The sequence below is a fragment of the Nicotiana sylvestris genome, chromosome 1 (assembly GCF_000393655.2).
Source record: "Nicotiana sylvestris chromosome 1, ASM39365v2, whole genome shotgun sequence".
Lineage (NCBI taxonomy): Eukaryota > Viridiplantae > Streptophyta > Magnoliopsida > Solanales > Solanaceae > Nicotiana > Nicotiana sylvestris.
In genome coordinates, this window is record NC_091057.1 from 118,974,673 (window position 1) to 118,998,449 (window position 23,777).

The 23,777-nt window shown below is 36.3% G+C and overlaps 1 protein-coding gene across 3 annotated transcripts; it reads left to right on the forward strand.

Moving 5' to 3' along the window:
* The first annotated feature begins 307 nt into the window (after positions 1-307).
* On the forward strand, positions 308-23,777 carry LOC104229126 (UDP-glucose:glycoprotein glucosyltransferase). 3 transcript variants are annotated; one of them, XM_009781712.2, is made up of 37 exons: positions 308-636; positions 1,473-1,922; positions 2,045-2,195; positions 2,358-2,529; positions 3,213-3,286; positions 3,484-3,580; positions 3,667-3,779; positions 3,892-4,007; positions 5,549-5,606; positions 6,272-6,424; positions 6,516-6,614; positions 6,743-6,907; positions 8,395-8,463; positions 9,551-9,633; positions 9,793-9,955; positions 10,757-10,891; positions 10,985-11,090; positions 11,176-11,270; positions 11,395-11,507; positions 11,621-11,831; positions 12,372-12,440; positions 12,647-12,792; positions 13,639-13,740; positions 17,952-18,099; positions 18,941-18,997; positions 19,086-19,216; positions 19,306-19,394; positions 19,519-19,871; positions 20,367-20,462; positions 20,550-20,614; positions 21,052-21,154; positions 21,254-21,412; positions 21,537-21,677; positions 21,788-21,831; positions 21,916-22,030; positions 22,731-22,883; positions 22,996-23,777. In XM_009781712.2, exons 1-37 carry the CDS (start codon positions 476-478, stop codon positions 23,170-23,172), a joined length of 4,932 nt encoding a protein of 1,643 aa, XP_009780014.1. In that variant the 5' UTR covers positions 308-475; the 3' UTR covers positions 23,173-23,777. The 3 variants fall into 3 exon arrangements, with proteins under 3 accessions (XP_009780014.1, XP_070023494.1, XP_009780015.1); XM_070167393.1 differs by having other exon boundaries at positions 20,553-20,614; XM_009781713.2 differs by having other exon boundaries at positions 20,556-20,614.

Here is a 23,777-nt window from a genome sequence, read left to right on the forward strand (position 1 = left end):
TTTAATGATATAGACAAAGAAGGAAAAAAAAGTTGTGATATACATATTATTATTGTGATATACATTTATTGGCTATTGATGCTAATATCTGTAACTAGGGCTATTTTCTGCCAATTACATGGGTATATTGTTATACCATGCCAAAACCCCAAGTTATTTACTTAGCGCCTCACCAATGAACAACTGCCATATCAGAAAATGAACGTGGAAATATTGTGAATTGACTAAACTACCCTTGTTTCGTTCGGTCAAAACCCGGAAAGTCCATGCACTATAAAGCTGCCCCTTTCCAATCGCAGGTACAGATTTGAGCAACGTAGGAGGACTTCACTGAGCCCTAACATACTCCTAGCGCAATAGTCTTTGATCTGCAGTCCAACTAATGTTTCAATGTTGATTGTTGGATTTTATTGTATGGCTTAATTCTTTTAAAAAATCCGAAAAAGCCTGATCGATATTTATCAAGATATCAAGAATGGAGACCCGTTTCAGATTTGGGTTTTGGGTTGTGATCGCAGTAGCTTTCTGCATTTGCCTTTCTGGGCATTCAGTTTCTGCTGTAACTAGTAAACCCAAGAACGTTCAAGTTGCTCTCAGGGCTAAGTGGTCTGGTACCCCCGTACTCTTGGAAGCTGGGTATGTTTTTCTTCACCATTATAACTGAGTTTTACATAGCATCTTTGCATGTATATCATTCTAATTCCTTTTCAGACTTGATAAATTAAGACTGGTTTAATCATCACAAATTATGGTGACACAATATTTCTTGCTAGAGTTTAGGATTCCTAAATTTCAGTAGAAGATAGTGTTCTGTTTACTTCAATGCTTCTATGGGTACTCCTTGTCGTCTAGTTTGGTGTGTGGAAAAGTAGTGTTATGTTATATTCGTTTTTCTTATGGAGTGGTAGGCCACACGAGTGTGTGTAATGAGAGATTTTTGATATTCACATTGTTCTGCCATTGGGAAACCTGAGTCATTATAGTGTTTAAGAACATGGTTCCATGAAAGTAATGCCAAATCTAATGTTAGAATGTCATGTGTTTAAAGAAAAGTAGTAAACAAATTTGGGTGATAAAATTGCAGAAGGAAAGCTAAACAGTTGTAGGTAAGTTTAAATAAGGATACTTGCAACAATTAACATATCGTAAAGAAGCATGTCTAGAAGATCAGGTAGTAATAAATAAAGGAGGAATTTGACGGCAAAATTAAGAGATGCAGATATCATGGTTACCTATATCATGTATGCTCAAGCGCTTTCAGTCACATGAAGGAAATTTATTTACACATTAAGGTTATCCCTTTGGGGACATCTAATAAAATTGAAATGATATAACGAAGATATAAACCACACTAAAGATTCTTTCTAGTGCCAAAGCGTCCTCAAAACAGTCTTTTAATAGGTTTCCTTATAGTAGGAGCAAACCGTGCCTTATCCTTTTATATTTTGTGATGTTCTGCTCATGATGGACAGGGAATTGCTATCAAAGGAATCTAAGGACCTCTACTGGGATTTTAGTGAGTTCTGGCTTCAATCTGCAGATGAAAATTCTGATTGCCGTACTGCCAAAGATTGCTTAAAGAGAATTGTAAAATATGGGAGGTCTCAATTAAGTGAATCTTTGGCATCAATTTTTGAGTTTTCTCTCACTCTACGATCAGCGTCTCCTAGAATAGTGCTGTATCGTCAATTGGCAGAGGAATCTCTTTCTTCTTTTCCACTTGCCGACGATAACAGCTCAAGCTCTCCTGAAGGAGGAGTATTTCAGCAAAATGATAATGCAAAGAACAAAAAGGTTAACCCTCTGCTTGTTGGTGAGAATCCAAGAAGTCCTGAAGGAAACTGTTGTTGGATAGACACTGGTGGAAGACTATTTTTTGTTGTTGCTGAGTTGCTAGTGTGGCTGCAGAACGCCAAAGAAGTGTAAGTCTGTCTGGCTTTCTTTTCTCTCTATGGAACATAAGTAGATATCGTTGATTTATGCCCAAAAATGTTTGAGCTCTGCTTCTCTTTAATAACTGACGTGTATATAATTTTGTATTCAGATCTCTCGACACATTTCACCCTGAGCTATTTGAGTTTGATCATGTCCATCCAGATTCAAATGTAGGAAGTCCAGTAGCTATTTTATATGGTGCTCTGGGGACCTATTGCTTCGAACAATTTCATCGTACCTTGGCGAATGCTGCCAGAGAGGTCAGCTACCATGACTCTATGCTCCTCTCTACTTTCTGTTTATCTTGCTTCTTAACTAACAGTGGGAATAGCCCCCTTCTCTATTTTTGTACTGTCTTTCCTATTACTAGAACCAATAGTTTCAGAATTGTTCTATTATTGACTATCCAATAACTAGCACAGGGAAAAATTTATTATGTGGTTCGGCCTGTGTTACCTTCTGGGTGTGAATCAAAAAGTGGCCCCTGTGGAGCTCTTGGTACCAGAGACTCCTTGAATTTGGGTGGTTATGGTGTTGAACTAGCACTGAAAAACATGGAATACAAGGCCATGGATGACAGCACTGTGAAAAAAGGTAAGTCCTGTTATGCACTCATCTGCATTGTGCTACTTGATGCAAACAGTGGTATTGATGCGATAATTTCCGACAGTGTCTCAGTAATTTTGTCGGCATAGGATGTTTTACTGCTTGATATGGGATAACATTGACTTTTCTAAGATGAGAAGCTTGACACTATCTTGTTTCAGGATATTTTTCGCTTTTTCATTAACATTTTCCATGGTTATGCTGAAATTGCTTGGATCAATGATAATAGTGATTGCATCTTCAGATCTCATAATTTTCTCAATAGAACTTCAACATAAAGAAACGTCCTTTATTTTTGTGATATTAAGGCTAAACTTGTATGAATTTCGGAGACTCAATTTTCTGTATACTTTTTTCCCATGCTGATAGTGTCTATACTTTTGTTAAAAAGTTGTTTGTGTATTTGTTTTCCAAATCCTGTTAAAATGTTTTTGAAAAGCTGAATTTTAGGAGTTCAAGCATACTCTTATCAGTTGAGCAAAACTTTAAGTTTAATAAGATCCACCCACTTTACATCTTGAAGAAATCCGGATTTTACTTAATAGTGGTATTGATCTAATATTTAAAGTTACTGCTTTATTTGCATCATATCTCAAGTATTTTTATGTCCCAAGTTCTTGGTTCATTATCTTTTCTTTAGCAAAAGGTATCTCATTTTATCATTGTTGCAGGGGTCACTCTTGAAGATCCTCACACTGAAGACCTTAGCCAAGAAGTCAGAGGATTTATATTCTCTAGGATTCTGGTTTGTATTATCAACTCTTTATAGTCCCATGTACATGTTGATGAATTTTGGACGTACTGTTCAGCCAAAAAACAAAAATAAAGAAAAAAGAAAAAGAAACAAAGAGAAAAAGGATATTGCCTTACTGACAGTTGCATGCAATCCACTTTGCCAAGGCTGTAGATTGAAGAACTGATTCCGTCTTCCCATATCTGTAGGAGCGTAAACCGGAGTTGACATCTGAAATCATGGCTTTCAGGGATTATCTTCTATCGTCGGCAGTATCTGATACACTTGATGTCTGGGAATTAAAAGGTGATGATAATTTTACTGTTATGAGCCAGTACTTATCATTGTTAGAATGAGAGCTTCTTTTTGATTATCTAAATATTCATAAACAGATTTAGGGCATCAAACTGCGCAGAGGATAGTTCATGCTGCTGATCCTTTGCAGTTAATGCAAGATATTAATCAAAACTTCCCTAGTGTTGTCTCTTCTTTATCTCGGATGAAGGTAAAATATTTTGCAGTTACAATATTTGGTGTTCCACCTGTAAAACTTTTTTCCAAATAACGTGACATTTATTATGAATCTGATTCTTTGATATGTATTTAATTTTATGCAGCTCAATGAATCTATCAAAGAGGAAATTGTTGAAAATCAGCGAATGATCCCACCTGGAAAGTCGTTAATGGCCTTGAATGGTGCCTTAGTCAATATTGAAGATATTGACCTTTATCTGTAATACTTCCACTTGCTGCTAGGCTATCCTCCTCTAATTCCTCCCCCTCCCACCATTTATTTTCCATCTGTGTAATTCATTTATTATAATATCTGTTAATATGTGCTATTGTTAAACTGTCAAGATATGTGGTGAAGAAAAATAGAAATGAATCTTGTTTAGAATTTCTTAGAGTCAGAGAGATGATTCTATTGAAACAAGGAAGTGAATACTGGAACTAAAACTGTCAACATTGCCCTTAGGAAGCGAGCAACATATATTGTCTCATCCTTCCAATGGTTTTGTGTCTTTTGACTTTGTTTGTTATGTTGATCCCTCATTAGAGATAGGAAAATAAGCTATAGAAAAAATGATTCCTGTAGGGACAATTTCAGATAGACCTGCGTTGTGCTTAGGAAGTCAATATAGCAATCCATTCTGATTAGAATCTAAAACACTGCAGCTAGCAATTTGATAGTGTTTTTGTGTAGAATGGTTATCACATATAATCCTTGCCTTGGGTACTTTGGACATCACTATTTAATACAACTTTGGTTAGCTAGATGAAGGATTGCATGGGTAGCATTGCCATATTGCACTGTTTACATCTCCTGTAAACTTATATCCACATTTCACCAGAATCGTATGTGATTGGAGGACTTATGCTCTAACTGTTCTTATCATACCTGAAAAATACTTGCAAAAATAACGAAGATGTGGGAGTTCTTGAACAAAACGCAAACAAGTGCAACATAATGTTGCCTGGCAGTTCAGCGATACTATCTCAAAATATTGCATTCTTTTCGGGATTGAGAACATTTAGATAGGGACTGGAAATTGCAATATTGAGTAATAAGAGATGGATCAGCCACCCCTTTACCGTTGTTGTATTCCCCCTTTTTAATCCTATAACTCTGAATTCGCACAAGCTTCAACTTCCCTAGATGCATAACCACAGCTGTTTTTCATAATTTGACCCTACTGAGAGGCAAAATAAACTGACAACGGAAATGATGGCAATTGTTTTCCTTATTCATCATTTTTATTTTTTCTTCTCCCTCAGGCTTACTGAATTTTTTGTTTTACTGTTTTCTTCAAGGCTAATGTATTCTTATTTCTTGGTGTGTTGTGGTTCTTGTACTTGAATTCAACAGTAGTGGAATTTTGTGCTCTACAATGTCAAAATACAGCCGTAGTTTGATTCAAACTAGCTGGAAAGAAGTGATCATGGCATATCAGATTGCCTGACAATATACTGTGTTGCGCAGACCATCCCTACACTTTGCATGCCTTCAATGCAGCATTGTGAAATATCCGTCAACTCTTAATAATGGCCATCCTTTGTTACTAGTATATGTGCTTCGATGAAGGTCTCCGAGTGCTTGGTTATACGATTCATAAGACTGATAACTTCAATTAAGCGTATTGCTTGTCGGTGGTTCAATTTGTTGGTTTCACCTGATTTTACTTTTAGGATGTGTCTTATTGTCACCAAGGTGTTTCACTGGGAGAAGCGGAGATCGTCCTATTTACTGTTTTAATTCTGAACTTTGTTTTCCAGGCTGGTTGATATGGTCCATAAGGAGTTATCATTAGCTGATCAATACTCTAAAATGAAGGTGCGAAGCTCTAGAACCTTCTCAAGAAAGCTGACTAACTCTCTTTGGGCTAGCATGTGAGCATGTCTGATACAACTTCCCTGGGTTTTAACATCTTTTTTACTTATCTGAGATTTTCTTCTAATGCTTCCGGTGAACAATTACCTAATTTACTGGGGTGTTATACAAGGATATGCTGCAGAAACATCTTGCTGCAGGGACTAAAATGCTTCATGTATTTATACGGCATACAATATACTGTATTTTCCCTCATTAAAAAAATGAAGTCTATAGTGCTTGAACCTTAACTATGATTTAGCTCATTATTTTGATTACAAAGCTAGCTCTGCTAAGATGGCCATTATGACAGTTGCCTCAGCTTCTACTCATGGAGAGTAAGTTCAGGACTTAGAACATCGATTGGAACTTTTTCATCAATTGTGCATAAAATATACTATGATTACAAATCTTAGGAAATATATCATTTAACATGAGACTGAACATGGGAGATGAAGTTTCTTCATACCTCAAAATTTATCACTTGTCTTTTGTTTGTGCATTCATCCATATCGATATTATGTCTACCATTTTTATTTTTATCCCAAACGTCTTGGATGTTAATTTTTTTCATGAGCATTCTGTTAAGCAATATGCTGATGCAGTAACCTGTTGCTTGAGAATTTCAGATTCCCATTAGCACCGTGAGGAAGCTCCTTTCAGCACTGCCCCCTTCTGAGTCCAGTAATTTCCGTGTCGATTTTCGCTCAGATCATGTTCATTATCTCAATAACTTGGAGGTGGATGTGATGTATAAACGTTGGCGGAGCAATTTGAATGAGGTACCGTGTTCCTCTGATCTTTGGGCTGCGCTTTTCGGGATCATCTTCATTAGCTTTTCATTTTCTAACTGTTTGCATCTTTCTGCTTTAGATCTTGATGCCAGTCTTCCCCGGACAATTGCGTTACATCCGGAAGAACCTCTTCCATGCAGTTTATGTTTTGGACCCCGCTTCCATTTGTGGGCTTGAGGCAAGCTCTATCATCTTGTGAACTGAAACAAAATGTTTTTGTGCTCATTTGTGTTTGAATTGGTTTTGTGTTGTTTTCACCCAATCAAAGGCGATTTGTGGGTTAATAGTTTTTCTAAAATTTTGCAGACAATTGACACAATTGTTTCATTGTTTGAGAATCATATTCCAATGAGATTTGGTGTGATATTGTACTCTGCAAAGTTAATTGAGGAGATCGAGTCGAGTGGTGGTGAACTTCCCCTTTCTTATAGGGAGAAGGATAGTCCTAGTCAGGAAGACTTCTCCAGTTTGGTAACTACTCGGAATCTTTTCCTAATAAATAGTAAATGATTGAATAAGATGATTTGTAGTTAAACTCATTTTTTTGCTCTTGGTATAAGCCAAGTAACTCAATGTTTACAAGTAATTACTGGTTTCTTTTGCATGACGCATGGTAGAGTGGAAAGAAAATGCTTTCAGATTAACATGCGAGTCAGGTTACAATTACTAGATTTCTATGCCTAATTTTGCCCTACCTATAGCGCAGAAGTACTAGGAGAGTGTTTATTTTGATCAATTACTTATTAGTGTATATAGCCATGTAAAACAAACATGATTTCTATGCCTTTTCCATCACCCCTTTTTTTACGTATCATAGTTGATATGCCGGTTATTGCAATTTTTTTTTCTGCAACATACTTCTATAAGGCGCTTGTCATATGCAACAACTACAACAAACCCCGTGAATTCTCACAAGTGGGGTCTGGGGAGGGTAGTGTACGCAGACCCCTACCCCTACCCCTACCCCTGGGAGGGCAGAGAGGTTGTTTGAAGAAAAAAATGAAAAGAAGTAGTCGCAACAAGCAGTAACAACAACAAGATATTACGAAAACCGAAGCTAAAGATAGCACAAACTGTGGGTAGTAATAGCAATCTAAGAATAAAGAGATGCTAAGAATAAAGAGATGTCATATGAACTTATTATATTCTATGACATGCTATGTTATTGGTATCATGCAATTAAAATCACAACCGGCTAGCCACTTATAGAAGTATTTAATTCGACCCTATTTGGATCTTACTCTAATAGCTTAGATTAAATTACATGCATACATCTAGTTTTTCTTTTTTGGTAGGTAAATAGCAATGCATGCATCAAGATGTTGAGACTTCTTATTAGAAGCAGGAGAAACACTTTTACACTCATTCACATATTTGAGGATTTCAGTTGGAATAGGAAATTTACTCATTCACATATTTGAGGATTTCAGTTGGAATAGGAAATGTTCGATACTAAATGATTCGGGTCCATAACCATGTATTCAGATGTACCTGATCTTGTAGCACTTACCTATGAGGATTTGACCCTGTTTCTGAGATGGCAAATTCTTCTTTGTTGAAAACTCAAATTGATTATCCATGTTGCTTTTCCTTGAGCCATTGATGTGACGTAATAACTGTAAATGCAAATTATCTTACTTCTGCTCGTTCCAGCTTTTATTTAAACATCTCTGTCTACTTTGATATAGATAACGAATCAAGATTTTTGCTGTTTCATATCTACAATCTGTTATTCTTGAGTATTCATGCATGGTGTGTTGCTGTAGAGGCAACCACTCCGTAACGTTAGCCTTTGATGGTATTGTTACTTTCTTTTAGAACGTAACATAATTTATTAAAAGAACTCTTGTAACTGACCCTATTTTGGTTCCATTAAGTTAACATTTTATTTCCAGGGAAGTTCAAATTTTTGTTCGTGATGCATGTGAACTGTTGAAAACTGTAATGTTTCTTTGCAGATTATTCGTCTTTTCATCTACATCAAGGAAAACCAAGGAATTGCAACAGCTTTCCAGTTCTTGAGCAATGTATGATTTTAACACTTTCAGTTGTTTACAATGCCTATTAAAGAATATGTTAGCTTGCAGGGATGCCAAATGTGTGATTACCATGTTAGTATGTGGATAGCTGTGTCTGAAGGTTAAAAACTTGATGCATACAGGAGTCTGTTTAAAAAGCCCAAAAAAGAAAAATTGTTTGCCCTCTGAGAGGAGCCATATTGTATTAGCTAGAATTTCCAAGTACTCCCTCTGTTTCAAAATTCACGAGGCATAATTTGAATGGACACAGAGTTAAGAAACTTTTGAAACTTCTAATCTTAAACAAGCCATGAGATTTATGTGATTATAAAAGCATACCATTAAGGGTGAAATGTGAAGTTTAAAGTTAAATTGCCATCAAGTATAGAAATCTGCCATTCTTTTTGGGAAGGACTAATAACGATAGTGCCACATAAAATGAGACTGAGGGAGTACTATTTCTAATCTGCCATGTAATTCTGCATGTTCCTGATCTCTTTGTGTTTCCAGAACTAATATTTAGTGTTCTGTGAAATCCGTTGCTGGTGCCCTTGTTTTTTGAAGGAAAAAATATATTTACTTATCAAAGTGATTAAATTTTACTTTAACATGACCTGCCATAGCTTTGGGTCATGTTGAGCTGTGAACCTAATCAGTTCCGTTCCATTCCATTGCTTCTCACACCTCATAGGTGTTTTATTCTAGTCAGTCATATTAATCTTTTTTTCTTTTCACCATTCGTTTACGTGTAGATGATTGGTTGTCTTTTGTAGAGACCCATATTTTGCGCGTGTTCTCTACTTTTTGTTATACTTCTCATACATGGAGCTTTCCCCACAACATCGCTCCCCTAGAAAACTACCTTTGCTAGTGTAAATTTGAAAACAATTATGTCTAGAGTATCTCTGATGGGGTGTAAATTCGAGGAGTAATGGTGGCTAGCTCTTTTTATATTTTCTGTTGATGCTTTGTTCTTTAAAAATGGTGGTGGGTCATTACAAATATACACAGTTAATATTTTCCCCTGTCACTGTGGTAGTGTTGTGGTTTATTACAAATATACACAGTTAGTAATAGTTTTTACCTAGAAATGTAGATAAACAAATTGCGAATCGAGTCAGCTGCTGACGATCCTCTTGAAGTACACCATGTTGAAGCGGCATTTGTGGAAACACTGCTGTAAGTCTACTATTTTTCAAACATCCAGTTATATGTTTCTGCTTGTTCATGAGAGCTACATGCATTACAAGGGCTTTTCATTCTTCTTTGTTGGAGCTGATGGATTGTATCTTTCTTGATTTGTGTTCCAAAACATTTACAGCTAGTGTCTTTTTGTAGACCTCAGGCCAAAACTCCACCTCAAGATACTTTACTGAAACTGGAGAAAGAACATTCTTTCAAAGAACTCTCCGAGGAAAGCTCTCTGTTTGTATTTAAGCTAGGGTTGGCTAAGAGGCGTTGTTGCCTCTTATTCAATGGGCTTGTCCATGACCCTACTGAGGTATTACCCTATTTATGATCACATAGTCAAAATATTGCAAAGAAAAGCTTGGCATCTGAGATTTTAACTTTAAGTTTGCATCTCTACTAGTAGTTGTGCAACCAATTTGCCAAGTACGTAACTGGTCTCAATAATTGGTGCTTTTACTCTTTGCTGAATTTTGGTTGATTGAGAAGGGGGAAGGAAAAATATCCTGCACAAGTATGACATAGAGCCCGTTTGGATGGGCTTGTTGTAAATGGCTTTTAAGCCAAAAGCCATAAGTTAGGAATTCTAACTTTTGGCTTTTGGCTTATTTTTGTCATTTTAGCTTAAAAACAAGTGCTTAAAAGCACTTTTTTACTTTATCCAAACACTATAAAATAGCTTAAAAGCTATTTTGACTTAAAAGCACTTAAAATAAGCCAATCCAAACGGGCTCATAATTCTAGGAACTTGATTAGTTGGGTTGTTAAATTGTCCTATATTCAGATTTTCTGAGTAATGTCATTGTCTCACGAACCGGCCTCTTTTGTGCTTTGGTTGCTCTAGGAAAGATATGTTTCCTATAATATGGAATTTGCTTTTGGAAAAAGGTTTAGGGAATGAGAGTTTTTTCTTTGGAGACCTGATATACGCAATTGGCAGCTCATGTGATTTTGTAACTAATTTTTCTTGTTACTGGACTTTAAAGCTATCTTAACTATATCAGGTAGAAATATTTATTCCTGTGGCGTTTGTTATCTGTCATTGAAATTTATTTCTTGGAGGGGGAAAACATCCTATAGCATGATATAATATGCCTGGAACTGCTATTGGCAGGACGCTCTTATGAATGCAATGAACGATGAGCTTCCTAGAATACAGGAACAAGTTTATTTTGGGCACATAAACTCTCATACAGACATCCTGGAAAAGTTCCTATCAGAGAGTGGCGTGCAGCGCTATAACCCCCAGGTACAGTTCTTTATCTTCTCTAAATATGTTGTATTGACTTTAGTGTTTAGTGCTTGAAATAATTGATTACATTGCGTCCCTTTGTTGACTTAGATTATAGCTGAAGGGAAAGTCAAACCAAGATTCATATCGCTTTCTGCTATAATTCTAGCAGAGGACTCATTTCTTAATGATGTCAGCTACTTGCATTCTACAGAAAGTAAGCTATACTCGGCCTAACACTATATTTTTTATGGAACATGTTTGAGTATGTTTGTGATTTGTGTTTCCGTAATTTCTTCCAGCAATAGATGATTTGAAGCCAGTGACTCATCTTCTTGCTGTCAATATGGCTTCAAAGAAAGGGATGAGATTGCTTCGTGAAGGAATACATTATCTGGTAGTTCTCCTTCTCTTCTCTTATTTTAATAAAGATTTTGTGGCATTAGTATTTCATTTGTCATCATTTATCGCTTATATATACTTTTCTGTTATGGGACTTAAGTGCTTGGTTTCTTCTGCAGATGGCAGGCACAACAACTGGACGCTTGGGAGTGCTTTTTAACTCCGTTCTAGATCCTCATTCCCCGAGTTCTCTTTTCATGAAAGTTTTTCAAATCACAGCCTCATCATATAGGTCTCTACTGATTCTTTTGACATGATTTCTTTAGGCACTGTTTCTCTTCTAAATTGCTTCATTAACTACACTTCTTCTCTTTCTTCATCTTGCTTTATAATAATGACTTGCAGTCACAAGAAAGGCGTTCTGGAGTTCCTGGACCAAATTTGCTCGTTTTACGAACATGATTATATTCATGCATCTTCTGCGGGCACTGAAAGCAGTGAGGCATTTTTGGATAAGGTCTTTGAACTGGCTAATTCAAATGGATTGTCCTCAAAAGCACTCAAGTCTGCTCTTTCTGGACTTTCTGACGAGAAGTTGAGGATGCACTTGAACAAGGTACCTGACTATTCTTGCCTTTAGCTAGTCTGTTCATCAATGCATCCAAGGCCTTGAATTTTAAATTTTAATCAGGTGTCCAATATGTGGGACTGGCCAATATATGGGAGCAAATTCCATGCGATAGAAGTTGCAAATGCTTAGGATGTCAATTTATATCTTCTATTTCTGATAGTACCTTAGCTATGCTTAGTGAAATTCTTGGAAACATTTGATAGTAATTTTGTAGACAACATAGCAGAGTTCTGCTTTGACCCACTTCATGGCTTAGCTGTGTCAATAGCTAAACCCTTCTATCAATCAGAATGCTTAAGTTTACCAGTGAAACGAACATTTATCATTAGAACCCAGTTTCTCAGATGAAAGAACAAAATTACCTACTGAATTGGTGCACTCTATGGTCAAAATGTTCAGAAAGACTCCAATTTTGCCAATATGAACTCTGTGTTCCGGTAAGGTGCTATGGGGCTAAGGTATTGATGAGATGCATGCTTGGCGAGTAGGTTCTCCCCTTATCTTTTATTTTCAATACGTTTGCAGGTGGGAACGTTTTTGTTTGGACAAGTTGGCCTGGAATATGGTGCCAATGCAGTTATTACAAATGGGAGAGTAAGTTTGACTTCTGACAATTGCATTTAATTTGAAATGCTGATTTTTTATTGAAATTATTGTCCTCCAATACTATTTTGATTTTGAGATCTCATCCTCATGTTTTTCTGAGTACTGGGGTGCTTTGAAGAGACATTGTTTAATCTGTTTTTGATGAGCATTATATTATTCTTTGGATACATAATGTTCTTTGACCTATTTGATAGGTGATTGGCCTGGTTGACGACACAACATTCTTGAGCCATGATTTGCAACTTTTGGAGTCTCTGGAATTTAAGCAAAGAATAAAGCATGTAGTCGAAATCATAGAAGAAGTAAAGTGGGAGGAGATCGATCCTGATATGCTAACAAGGTTTGTGCTCTTTTGCTCTTCAATGTGCTCTCTTCTTGCTTCTCAAATGCTGATTGTGAACACCTGCTTACTGCTTTTAAAGAAAGCATGAAAAGTGATTTTTCGAGTTTGATACCCCTGTTTCCTTCCATGAAACAAGCTGCTCTTCCCTTCATAAATAAGCTGCTTTTGTTACATATCTACACTATATATGATCCTATTCTATGGAGCTAACAGATATGAATATTATCTTCAACTTCTGCAAATATCTGCTTTAAAAGCAGGTTCCCCTGAAGTCAGATGATGGCATCGCAATCAACCACTGTTATTGAGTTATTGCGCAGTCTGTTATCCCAGCATTGCTGTCATTTAATGCTACCACATATTCCTGTTGCTGCTTTCTAGAAACTGGGCCATCTTTGTCGATTTATACATGACAGGATATTGCTGTTTCTGTAGAGACCTACTCATGTATCTATTCTCCATTACCCTTCTTAATGACTTTGTCCTTTGGGTCATATTAGCACAATTGTTTTTTCCATCTAAAGATTTGTTCTCATCGACTGTTAGATTGCTATTATTCCACTGGGTGAGAATTTTCATGAACCATTGTGGTACTTCCGCTTAATTTACTTTAAGTTTTGATGAAGTGCTTGGCCAACTACCAGCATAAGAAGTAATCCAAACCTTTGGTTTCTTGGAATATTTTCTGGTCTTTTATTATATTTTCTGCTTCTGTTATGAACCTAGTTACTATCTTTCAACAATTTAAGCTAATGGGGTGCTTTGGTTATTTCTTCAATTTCAGGTTTTCCAAACTATTTTTCTTCATTGTGCTAAAAAATGTTGTGATTTTTCACATTGTAGTAAATTCATCAGTGACATTGTCATGTCTGTCTCATCTTCAATTTCTATGAGGGATCGGAGTTCCGAAGGTGCTCGCTTTGAACTTCTGTCTGCAAAATACAGGTAACACATTTCAAAATTCATAATTTTGTGAACGCACATTTGATTGATGATTTGGATCAATCTTTTTCACTTGAAGAGTTATTTATAAGGGATTGTTTATGTGTTTGACAATGCTGTCATAGATTAGGCTCTCATTTATTACTTATAATATATGTAAATAAGGATATGTATATAAAGGAAACAGAACACACCTAAAGCGTGTATGGATAAATACATAGAAGACAGCAAAAAGGTATCCTTGAAGAGACTACAGGTCAGATAAAGAGAGTTAATGCTAAGCTCTTTAATCCCATATATTGGACTACTGTTCTAAAAGAACAAGGCCGCTAGGTCAGTTTACTTGTCATAGGATAGGCATGGCCTTAAAGCCCAGGAGTTTTTTGTTTAGTTGTTGAAAGATTCTTGGTTGTCAAGAGAATCATTACGAATGTTTTTAAAAATATTTGTAGTTATGATGTCATAATAATAAAGAATTCCAAATCAATGTTATTAAAAAGACATTGGCTTTGTTGCTTAAAGCGAGAAGCAATGCGAAGCGAGGGTTTGTATTTTTTTTTTTGTGGGCATTATTCTAGCTCATTCAAGTGATTGAGTAATTCCTTTTCTATGTGCTGCAAAGATTACTTTTTCTTGCTCTGCAATTATCAGTCCTTTTCGAGGGCAGAATTATGACAGCACTTTTTGTGATAACGTAAATTATATTTTTAATAAGGGACATCCCATATACAAACAAATATACTAAAAATAGAGAACCTACACATTGATGGCACCACTTCCTTTCAAAAAATTGTGCACTATTCCAGCTGATGTTTACTATTCTGCTGATTTCCACAAATAGTTTTTCAATTTAAGTAAGTATTCTTATTTTTTTAAAGAAAAATTCAACTCAATATTGACCGGGCGTCTGCTTAGTATTTCTTATTTTTAGGATAAACAAACCAAGATGTGTTCTCCCACCTTGAGATTGGGCGGGAGTATGGCTGTCCAACGGGACGGCCCGTCCCGGTCCCGGTCCCGTCCCGGTCCCGTCCCGTCCCGGTCCCGTCCCACTTCATTTTAAACGGGATGGGTCAATGTTAAACGGGACACGGGATGGGACGGGACGACCATTTCGTCCCGTTTGTCCCGTCCCATTTTGTCCCGTTTCGTCCTGTCCCGCCTGTCCCGCTTGTCCCGTCCCTTCCCGTCCCGTCCTGTCCCGCCTGTCCCGCGAGTTTTTATGGTATATTTGTGGAGTTTTTGTTGTATTTGGTAAGTATAAAACAAATTCAACTTATGCACCGGCCATTAATGAAATGATTGCAAAATTTAAAATGTATTTTTTCTCTATTCCCCAAGTTTATTTAATTTCTACAATACTTAAACCATATTTAAAATTAAGAGTACAAAGGGACTTGTTCGTAAAATTTATCAAAATTTAGCAATTCAAGAAAATAAACAACTATCTCTCGAAGACTTCCAAGCTAACATATATTCTTGTGCTAGAATCTAGATCAATGTTTGATAAATATAAATCTATGGAAATAACAGGTGGTGAAACTGCTCCTTCTACTTCTAAGTCTAGAGTAGAAGTTCTATAGGAAGATATGAATTATATAACATGTTTTGATTCCTCTATTGATGATGAACTTGATTCTTAGCATCGGAGAATGCTTTTAGTGCAACAATATTTCAAATCGGAGATCATAAAGGCCTAATTCAAACAGAAGCCTTCCTAGAAGGTGGCTGTGTAGAATAGGTGCTCTTCAAAAGAATTATATTCGTATGTGAGATTTTAAAGTTCTATTAATAAAATAACAGGCTCTAAGCGTTGAATTTTTTTTATGAATTGTCTTAGTTACTTAATACTTTGAAATTATATTAAATAAATTATAACTCTATTTTAAATTTGCAATTACTAGAATATTTCATTACAAGTCTATTGTTTTAATATTTTATAATTCTTTACTTAGTTTTCTAATTTCCTTTTTAACATTTAAGTTTATTAAATAAGTAAAAAAACTAGCCATTGTAAACTTTAAAAACTTAGTCATTTTCAAAAAACTAGACGTTTTTTTTTATTAAAAAAAAACTACACTTAAGTCCCGCGAACCCGTCCCATCCCGTTTGTTAGCGGGACGGGATGGGCCGACCGTTTCGTCCCGTTTGTCCCGTCCCGTTTCGTCCCGTCCTGCCACCATCCCGCTTAAATGTTGTCCCATCCCGTCCTGTTAATTTGGTCCCGTCCCGTCCCGTTGGACAGCCATAGGCGGGAGCGTAGAAAGTCAGAAAAAGTTATTAAGAATTTTTTAGAATAGTATCATAATAATTAGTAATATCGAGAATTGAGAAAGTTCCTCTATTACATGTGACTCAAAACTCTTATATAAGGAGTCTTATTGTATGTACTTGACTCTCAATTCAATATGAGTTTTCTTTCTCACCTTTTCTCTTTTTACATTGCTATTCTAAAATAACAGTGATATGAAAAATTAAACAAAATGCGTTAAACATCGTATATAATTCAAAAAATAGAAACTTAAAAATTAAAATAAACTATTTAAAATAGAATAACATATGAGCATAAAAGTTCTGGGTCGCTAAAGGTTAAATACACGTAGACGAAAAAGAGATAATAACACAGCCAGTGTATTAGAGGTTCAACTCGTGGGCATCATATATTCTAGGATTGTCGAAGAAAGATGTTGTGATGGTTGTGGTTAAAACCAATTTTTTTGGACAGAATCCCAGAAAATATACTGAATGGAATGAGCAGAAAAATATATTTCTTCAACGTGGATAAACAGATAATATATTTGGCAAAGTTGTAAACTTACAAGATAGTCTATCCCATTTTAAAAATAAGGATGAAAGGAAAACAAAATATTCAAAACAGCACTAACATTTCATTTTTTTCACATTGAATGGAACTAATTGAATCCATTCGCATGAGATTTGAGTAATCCAAGTTAATTAGTTTTAACTTCCAAACCTCTCTACACAGACCCCTCCCTCCAAAAAAAAAAAAAGAGAGGAAAAAGAAAAAAGAGAACACAGTATTTGCCTATTCGGCACCTTTGACGGCGTGAAAAGAAAGATATTAAGTCATTTGGCCTTATTTAACTTTAGAAAATTGAGACAAGATTGTACTACTAAATAGCAGAAACTTTGCAGGCAATTCACGTTGAAAATAAAGCAATATGGTCGGTAAATTTTCGACCTTAAATTTAGGAGACTATATTGGACTCAAGTTGCACTCTCCATGGCTATGATCATCTACTGGTTTACATTGTAACTTTAAATAAATTACTGCATTTTCGCTAACACTTTGACCTCTATTTTAACTACACATAGGTGATATTGTTGGTCAAGACACTGACAGCCTCATAAATTTGACAGCCAACATTATATATACAAAGAAAACATTTTCTGAAAGTTATTTCCAAATGCTTAAAGAAAGTGTAAGAAATAAAATGTTCCAGGGCACATAGGGCGAACAACCAAAGCCAGAAAGCCATTTGAGACTTTTGCTGTTCATGATCACTCGAGAGCTTTTAGCCGTGAGATGAGTCCCAGCTTTGCCTTTTAAAACATTAGATTACAAGGACATATGAGTTCGTTAGCAGCCTTTCATTGTGGTGGTTTACGTTATATGTTTCCCGAAATTTGAAATCATAGGAAGCGACAAGGTTGGTTAAAGATTTAAAGTAGGGACTGGAAGAAACGGAAACTCTAAGCAGAAAGATAGTCTTCTGCTTGATTTTAAAAAAAAAGGATGTACTCCATATCTTTGGATATGTTGATAAACTTCTGTGAAGAAATACCTAGCACCGCTCAAGTAGGTATGCCTTAGGCTATTCTATTGTCTCACTAACCAAAGATGCTGCACCAACTGTCGTGTAACACTAGTTTCTTTAGTTTTCTCTCGTTTTTTGGGGTTTGAGAAGGAGATGACTGGGCTCTCATTGTTTTGTCTTGCATACGGTTCTTGCTTAAGGGTTTATGAGATATGAAGCTAGAGTCTACATAAAACTTTCTTGATGTGCAATGTGCTCGAAGTTCAGTCATGTTGTAAACATACATCTATAAGTAAAAGATGCTTTATCAAACAACAATGCTCTGCATGTAAATCAGCCATCAACTTTATGCTGTGAACTAGATTTTTGCTGATTTGACTTTTCTTGATTTTGGAATTTCCATTGTACTGAAAGCAATTAATGTGTTTGTGGCAGTGCTGTTGTTTTAGAAAATGAAAGTTCCAGCATTCATATTGATGCTGTCATCGATCCCTTGAGCTCATCTGGTCAAAAGTTGTCTTCTCTTCTTCGGCTTTTGTCAAAGTCCATTCGGCCAAGCATGAGGCTTGTACTTAACCCAATGGTGAGTTGATCTCTGTATGTAGTATATGACAACCATGAAAATGATCACTACTTTTTTCCATAATTGGGGACTGGCAGTGGAACTGCCTCTGTATTGTGTTCTGCAGTGGTAAAAGTGATTTGCAGATATCACTTAGTGAGAGTCGTGGGCAGGCCTAATGGGGCTTTTAGGGTTTCAAGACAGGCTTGTCCTTGGGCTTCGTCACATGAAAGATGCATGGGTGAAGAAGGAAAATTAGCCAACATCAGTGCGAGGTTTTATAATCTTGTGATTGGCGCAAGATCGAGCGAATGATAGGATTCAAAATCGACAAACAATTTAGGAACCATTTCAGCAATTTATTAATTGTAAGCTTTTGCCGTTTAAATATTTCAAGCAGAGGTTGAAAGGAAAGAAAGTCAGATACATTCCCCTTGCTAGTGATTGGAGATGAAACCTAGTTTGAAACAGCTGAAGCTTAAGCAGTTAAATTTTGAAGTGTCAGAAATGGCTGAACTTAGAAGATAGTGTTTCAAAAATTTTCGTGTCCCTTTTGTTATTAGGATGCTCCAAATATGAAGTGTTAATACTGACCATCTTGCTCTTGTTCATTTAGCAGGCTAAACAGATTGTACAAATTTCTACTTACTTTAGCTTTTAACATACAATTTGCATTTTCTGTCTCCCAAATATCTGCATGTCCTAAGGTATATTGCCTCTGTATTAATAATATGGAACATCCTCAATGTGTGCATGTCCTATGGTATATTGCCTCTTTATTAATCATATGAAACATCTCAAAGTAAAGGCTTTGTCAGTAAACGTCAGGCTTAAGAAATTAGCATTATCTTTTTACTTGCAGAGCTCACTGGTTGATCTCCCGTTGAAGAACTACTACAGATATGTTATACCAACATTGGTATGCCAGTCATTCCTTTTTTTTGTTGTTGATAAATTAAGCCCTTTAGACATATCATGCTCCCCGTCTCATTTTGCTAATTTTGCAGGATGACTTTAGTAGTGCAGATTACACCATTTATGGTCCCAAAGCATTTTTCGCTAATATGCCACCTTCTAAGACGCTGACTATGAATCTTGATGTTCCTGAGCCTTGGCTTGTTGAGCCTGTTGTTGCCATGTAAGTATTTAAAAGAATTGTGGAGCTAATTACCAATGACATATATGGCAGGCTACCTAGTCATGTCTAATAGTTGCATAAACTTGCAGCCATGACCTAGATAATATATTGCTTGAAAACCTAGGAGAGACTAGGACACTGCAAGCAGTGTATGAACTAGAAGCACTTGTCCTAACAGGTACTTGACTCTCCTCCATTTGATGTGATCGCTTTAGTAACCTGAAATATTGACTAGAGAAGAATAATGTCATGGTTCCGCTGCGAGTGAGTTAATTTCTCTAGTTTCTAAACCATTTGACCAGGTCACTGCTCCGAGAAGGATCATGAGCCTCCTCGAGGCCTTCAGCTGATCCTTGGCACTAAGAGTACACCGCACTTGGTTGACACACTTGTCATGGCCAATTTGGGTTATTGGCAAATGAAAGTGTTTCCTGGAGTTTGGTACCTGCAGCTTGCTCCAGGGAGAAGCTCAGAGCTTTATGCTTTGAAGGAAGATGGTGATGGTGGTCAGGAGACAACTTTGTCAAAACGGATCACTATAGATGATTTGCGTGGTAAACTTGTTCACATGGAGGTGATGAAAAAAAAGGGCAAGGAACATGAGAAACTCTTGGTTTCTGCTGACGACAATAGCTATTCACAAGAGAAGAAAAAGGTGATAAGTTCCCTTTCTTTTATATTGTAAAACATTTCCCTTTACAGAAAATTTTATTATGTATTTGTAACAATGTTATCAAAAGCGCGCTTAAGCCCTGAAGCGAGGCTCAAAACATGTTGAGCGCTTCGCCTCGCTTAGCAGGCCCTTCAGTGTTGTCATCAAGGCTCTAAGGCATACTTTTCCTTGCCAATGAGCGTTATCCTGAAGAGGCGACACTAAATAATTGATATTTCGTTTTATCATAAATTTTCTTCAATTTCTTTGTCCATATATTTGGTATTCATGCTTATAGATATTTGTCTTGGACTACACACTCATATTTATAGTTTTTCTCCTTTTGCGCATTTCTTCATTAAAGCCTACACTTTATTTGCGCTTTGCACTTAAAGTCCCAACATACCTTAGTGCTTTTTTGCGCTTTTCGCCTTTGATAATGTTGATCTGTAACTCTGAAACAATATGCCGCTGGAATACTAATTTTCTTGTATGCAGGGAAACCAGGACAGTTGGAATTCTAATATTCTTAAATGGGCTTCTGGATTTATCGGTGGTGGTGACCAGTCAAAGAAGAGTAAAAGCACTCCAGTGGTAATTCCTCAAGTTTCCCTCATCAAATATAAGTAATCTAAATGAAGAGAACCATGATGGCTAAACAGTTTTCTATTCCTTGTCAAGAAGCAGGTAACCAGTGGTCGTCATGGGAAGACGATTAACATATTCTCTGTTGCTTCCGGACACTTGTGAGTTTTCTGTTTTGGATTCATCTTTTTTCTTCCCTGCATTTATATGGTCCTTATGTGGCCCCAATTTCTTTTTGTGTAGTATGATGTCCACTCCCTGGCCCATCCCCTTCCTTTTGTCTCTTCGAATTCTTATGTTTTTTTTTTCTAACAAGAAAAAGAACCAAAGAAAGAAACAAAATCTTATTGCCATTGTTAATAAATTCTCATATTTTTTTACTTCTAATGTCATCTTATATGTCTATTCTTTTACAAGGATCTTACATGTCTATTCTTCTAATAATATATTTGGGTAGTTATATAGTTCTGGTCACACTTATCTTTTAGTTGTTAAAAAGATGAAGGTTTAGGTCAGACTTGACTATGCTTGCCCTACTTTTATGCTTCTTTTGTAGCATATTTTTCCTTGCATAACAGCCTTAAGATGTACTATGCAGATATGAACGCTTCCTAAAAATTATGATACTAAGTGTTCTGAAGAATACTCAACGGCCAGTGAAGTTCTGGTTTATAAAAAATTATCTCTCTCCTCAGTTCAAGGTTCTCTAACTTTTGGTTTTCACCTTTAATTCTTTCTAGCAGGTTGTTTTAATGTATAAATTTTTGATGTTGTACTTATGAGATATTTTGTTCTTTTAGGATGTAATTCCGCATATGGCTCGGGAATATGGTTTTGACTATGAATTAATTACATACAAATGGCCTACATGGCTGCACAAACAAAAGGAGAAACAGAGAATCATTTGGGCATATAAAATTCTATTTCTTGATGTCATCTTCCCCCTGGCGTTGGAGAAGGTATTAAATTTTTTTTTCTCTCTTCTTTTTAAAAAAAGAATTCAATAGATTATGCTACTAGATCATTGTTTTTCTTAGTTGTCTCGTTATAGTCAATTGAAGTTCTGTAATTGTTATCTTGCAGGTTATTTTTGTAGATGCAGACCAAATTATCAGAACTGACATGGGAGAACTTTATGACATGGATTTGAAGGGACGACCCCTTGCATACACACCTTTCTGTGACAACAACAGAGAGATGGATGGATATCGTTTTTGGAAACAAGTATTGGCATTTTGTTCTAATATTTCATCACTTCTTTACTTGCTGGTTTCACTTTTTTGTCCATTTACTGACTCAACTATTCGCTAATGTTCTTTGTATTTATTTAATAGGGCTTCTGGAAGGAACATTTACGAGGAAGGCCATATCATATTAGGTACCATTGAATGAAACTGGCATAAATATTACTTGTATTTTTTTGAAAAATAAACAAGCTTTCCATGATGAATGCAACCTGCAGTGCTTTATATGTTGTTGATTTGCTCAAATTCCGGGAGACTGCTGCTGGAGATAATTTACGAGTGTTTTATGAGACCCTGAGCAAGGATCCAAACAGTCTTTCCAATCTGGATCAGGTGAGTCAAAGCTCTTATGTGCAATCATCATATCATTCTACACTACTGGCTCATCATAAATTATCTCATTTTTTGTTGTTCCTTACATTTGAAACAAGCCAATATTGTCTTGACTTTAGGCTGCAAGGTTTCTTTGCATTCTACTAATGCTTTCTGCAAGTGCATGCAATAAAAGTAAATATAGTCTCATGTAATCGGATATCTTTTTATTTTGAATTTGTGCTTCATTTCAGATTGGAGAACTTAAGAAGATATAGAAATCACTATACAGTTTCCTGGAGATAGTTTGACAGTATTATCCTGTTAGACCTGTGGAGGCCCAACATGCCTATTTTCCTCCTGATTCTTTTTTTGGTTGAACGACTTGAAATTAGTAATTCACACACTTCTGTTTTTATACGTGCTCTTACATGGTGATATTCAGGACATATTGTAAGCTAGATGGACAACCAAGCAGACCTGATATAAGTAAAATATCAATGGAAAGTTACACCAATCATATTATGCTAGTGTAAAGTTAGGAATCTGCCCATTTCAGCAAAACTTTAGGCTTTCCTGGCAAATTTCTTTGCTTCTATATTTCATTATGTGGTCGAGACATTCCGACCAGGCTGATGTTTAAGATAATTATATTGCTCTTTATTTATTTATTTGTTTATTTATTGTGTGATTACTGACAATTATCCTTGTTGTATATCAGGATCTTCCAAACTACGCTCAACATTCCGTACCCATATTTTCACTCCCACAAGAATGGCTATGGTGCGAGTCATGGTGTGGTAATGCGACAAAGCCCAAGGCAAAAACAATAGACCTCTGCAATAATCCCATGACAAAGGAACCCAAGCTCCAGGTATGCTTCACCTAGAATGTCTCAATGGCTTCTTATTATCGACAGCCCTCATATCTTTTCTTGCACTTTGTCCTTTGTGTCATTTGCTCCACTTTATCTTCTTATTTTGTAGGGCGCCAAGAGGATAGTGGCAGAGTGGCCAGAACTCGACTATGAAGCAAGACACTTTACTGCAAAGATCTTGGGTGAAGACTTTGATCCCCTAGAACAGGCAGCACCTTCTGCTGAAACACAACAAACCATTAGTGATACTCCATTAGAAGACGAGGAATCAAAGTCCGAACTGTAAATTTGCAAGGCAAGTTCTCCTGATTCTTTGACACCTTCGAATCAGATAGATGTTATCTCGTTATGTTGTGGTGCATCTTAGCTTCAACGTAGAAGACTAAGAGCAGAGTTTCTTGGAGCGTCTATTGAGGCAGTGATTCTGAAAAATCTGAGTTAAGATTTAGATGGATTATGAGGTGCCAAAAGAATACCAACTATTAGCGAGGTGTGCTTGACATCTCATATGGATTGTTACAGAAGATACTTCATAAGGACCTGGTAATATCTCAAATTTTTTCTGTCTCTCTTTACAGGCCCATAGGGCGCTTAGGGAAACATACAACTTTTGTTGTTAAAAGCCAGAACATTCTGCAATTTTGATAGATAATATTGAGGTCAACTACATTGCAGTAACTTGAAAGGCATGAACAGTTAAATAAATCTGAGCCCTCCCCAACCCACCCCGAAAACCCCAACCACAATGTCCGTGGAATCGATAAGTAAAATGGATTTGAACAAACGTTAATTTTGGCTTTTGTAGACAAGTGCTCTAGTGTGAGTGTATCAGGTTGTAATTATCCATGAAGCTATCTTTGCGATTATCATTCTTGAATTTAAGTACTCCAA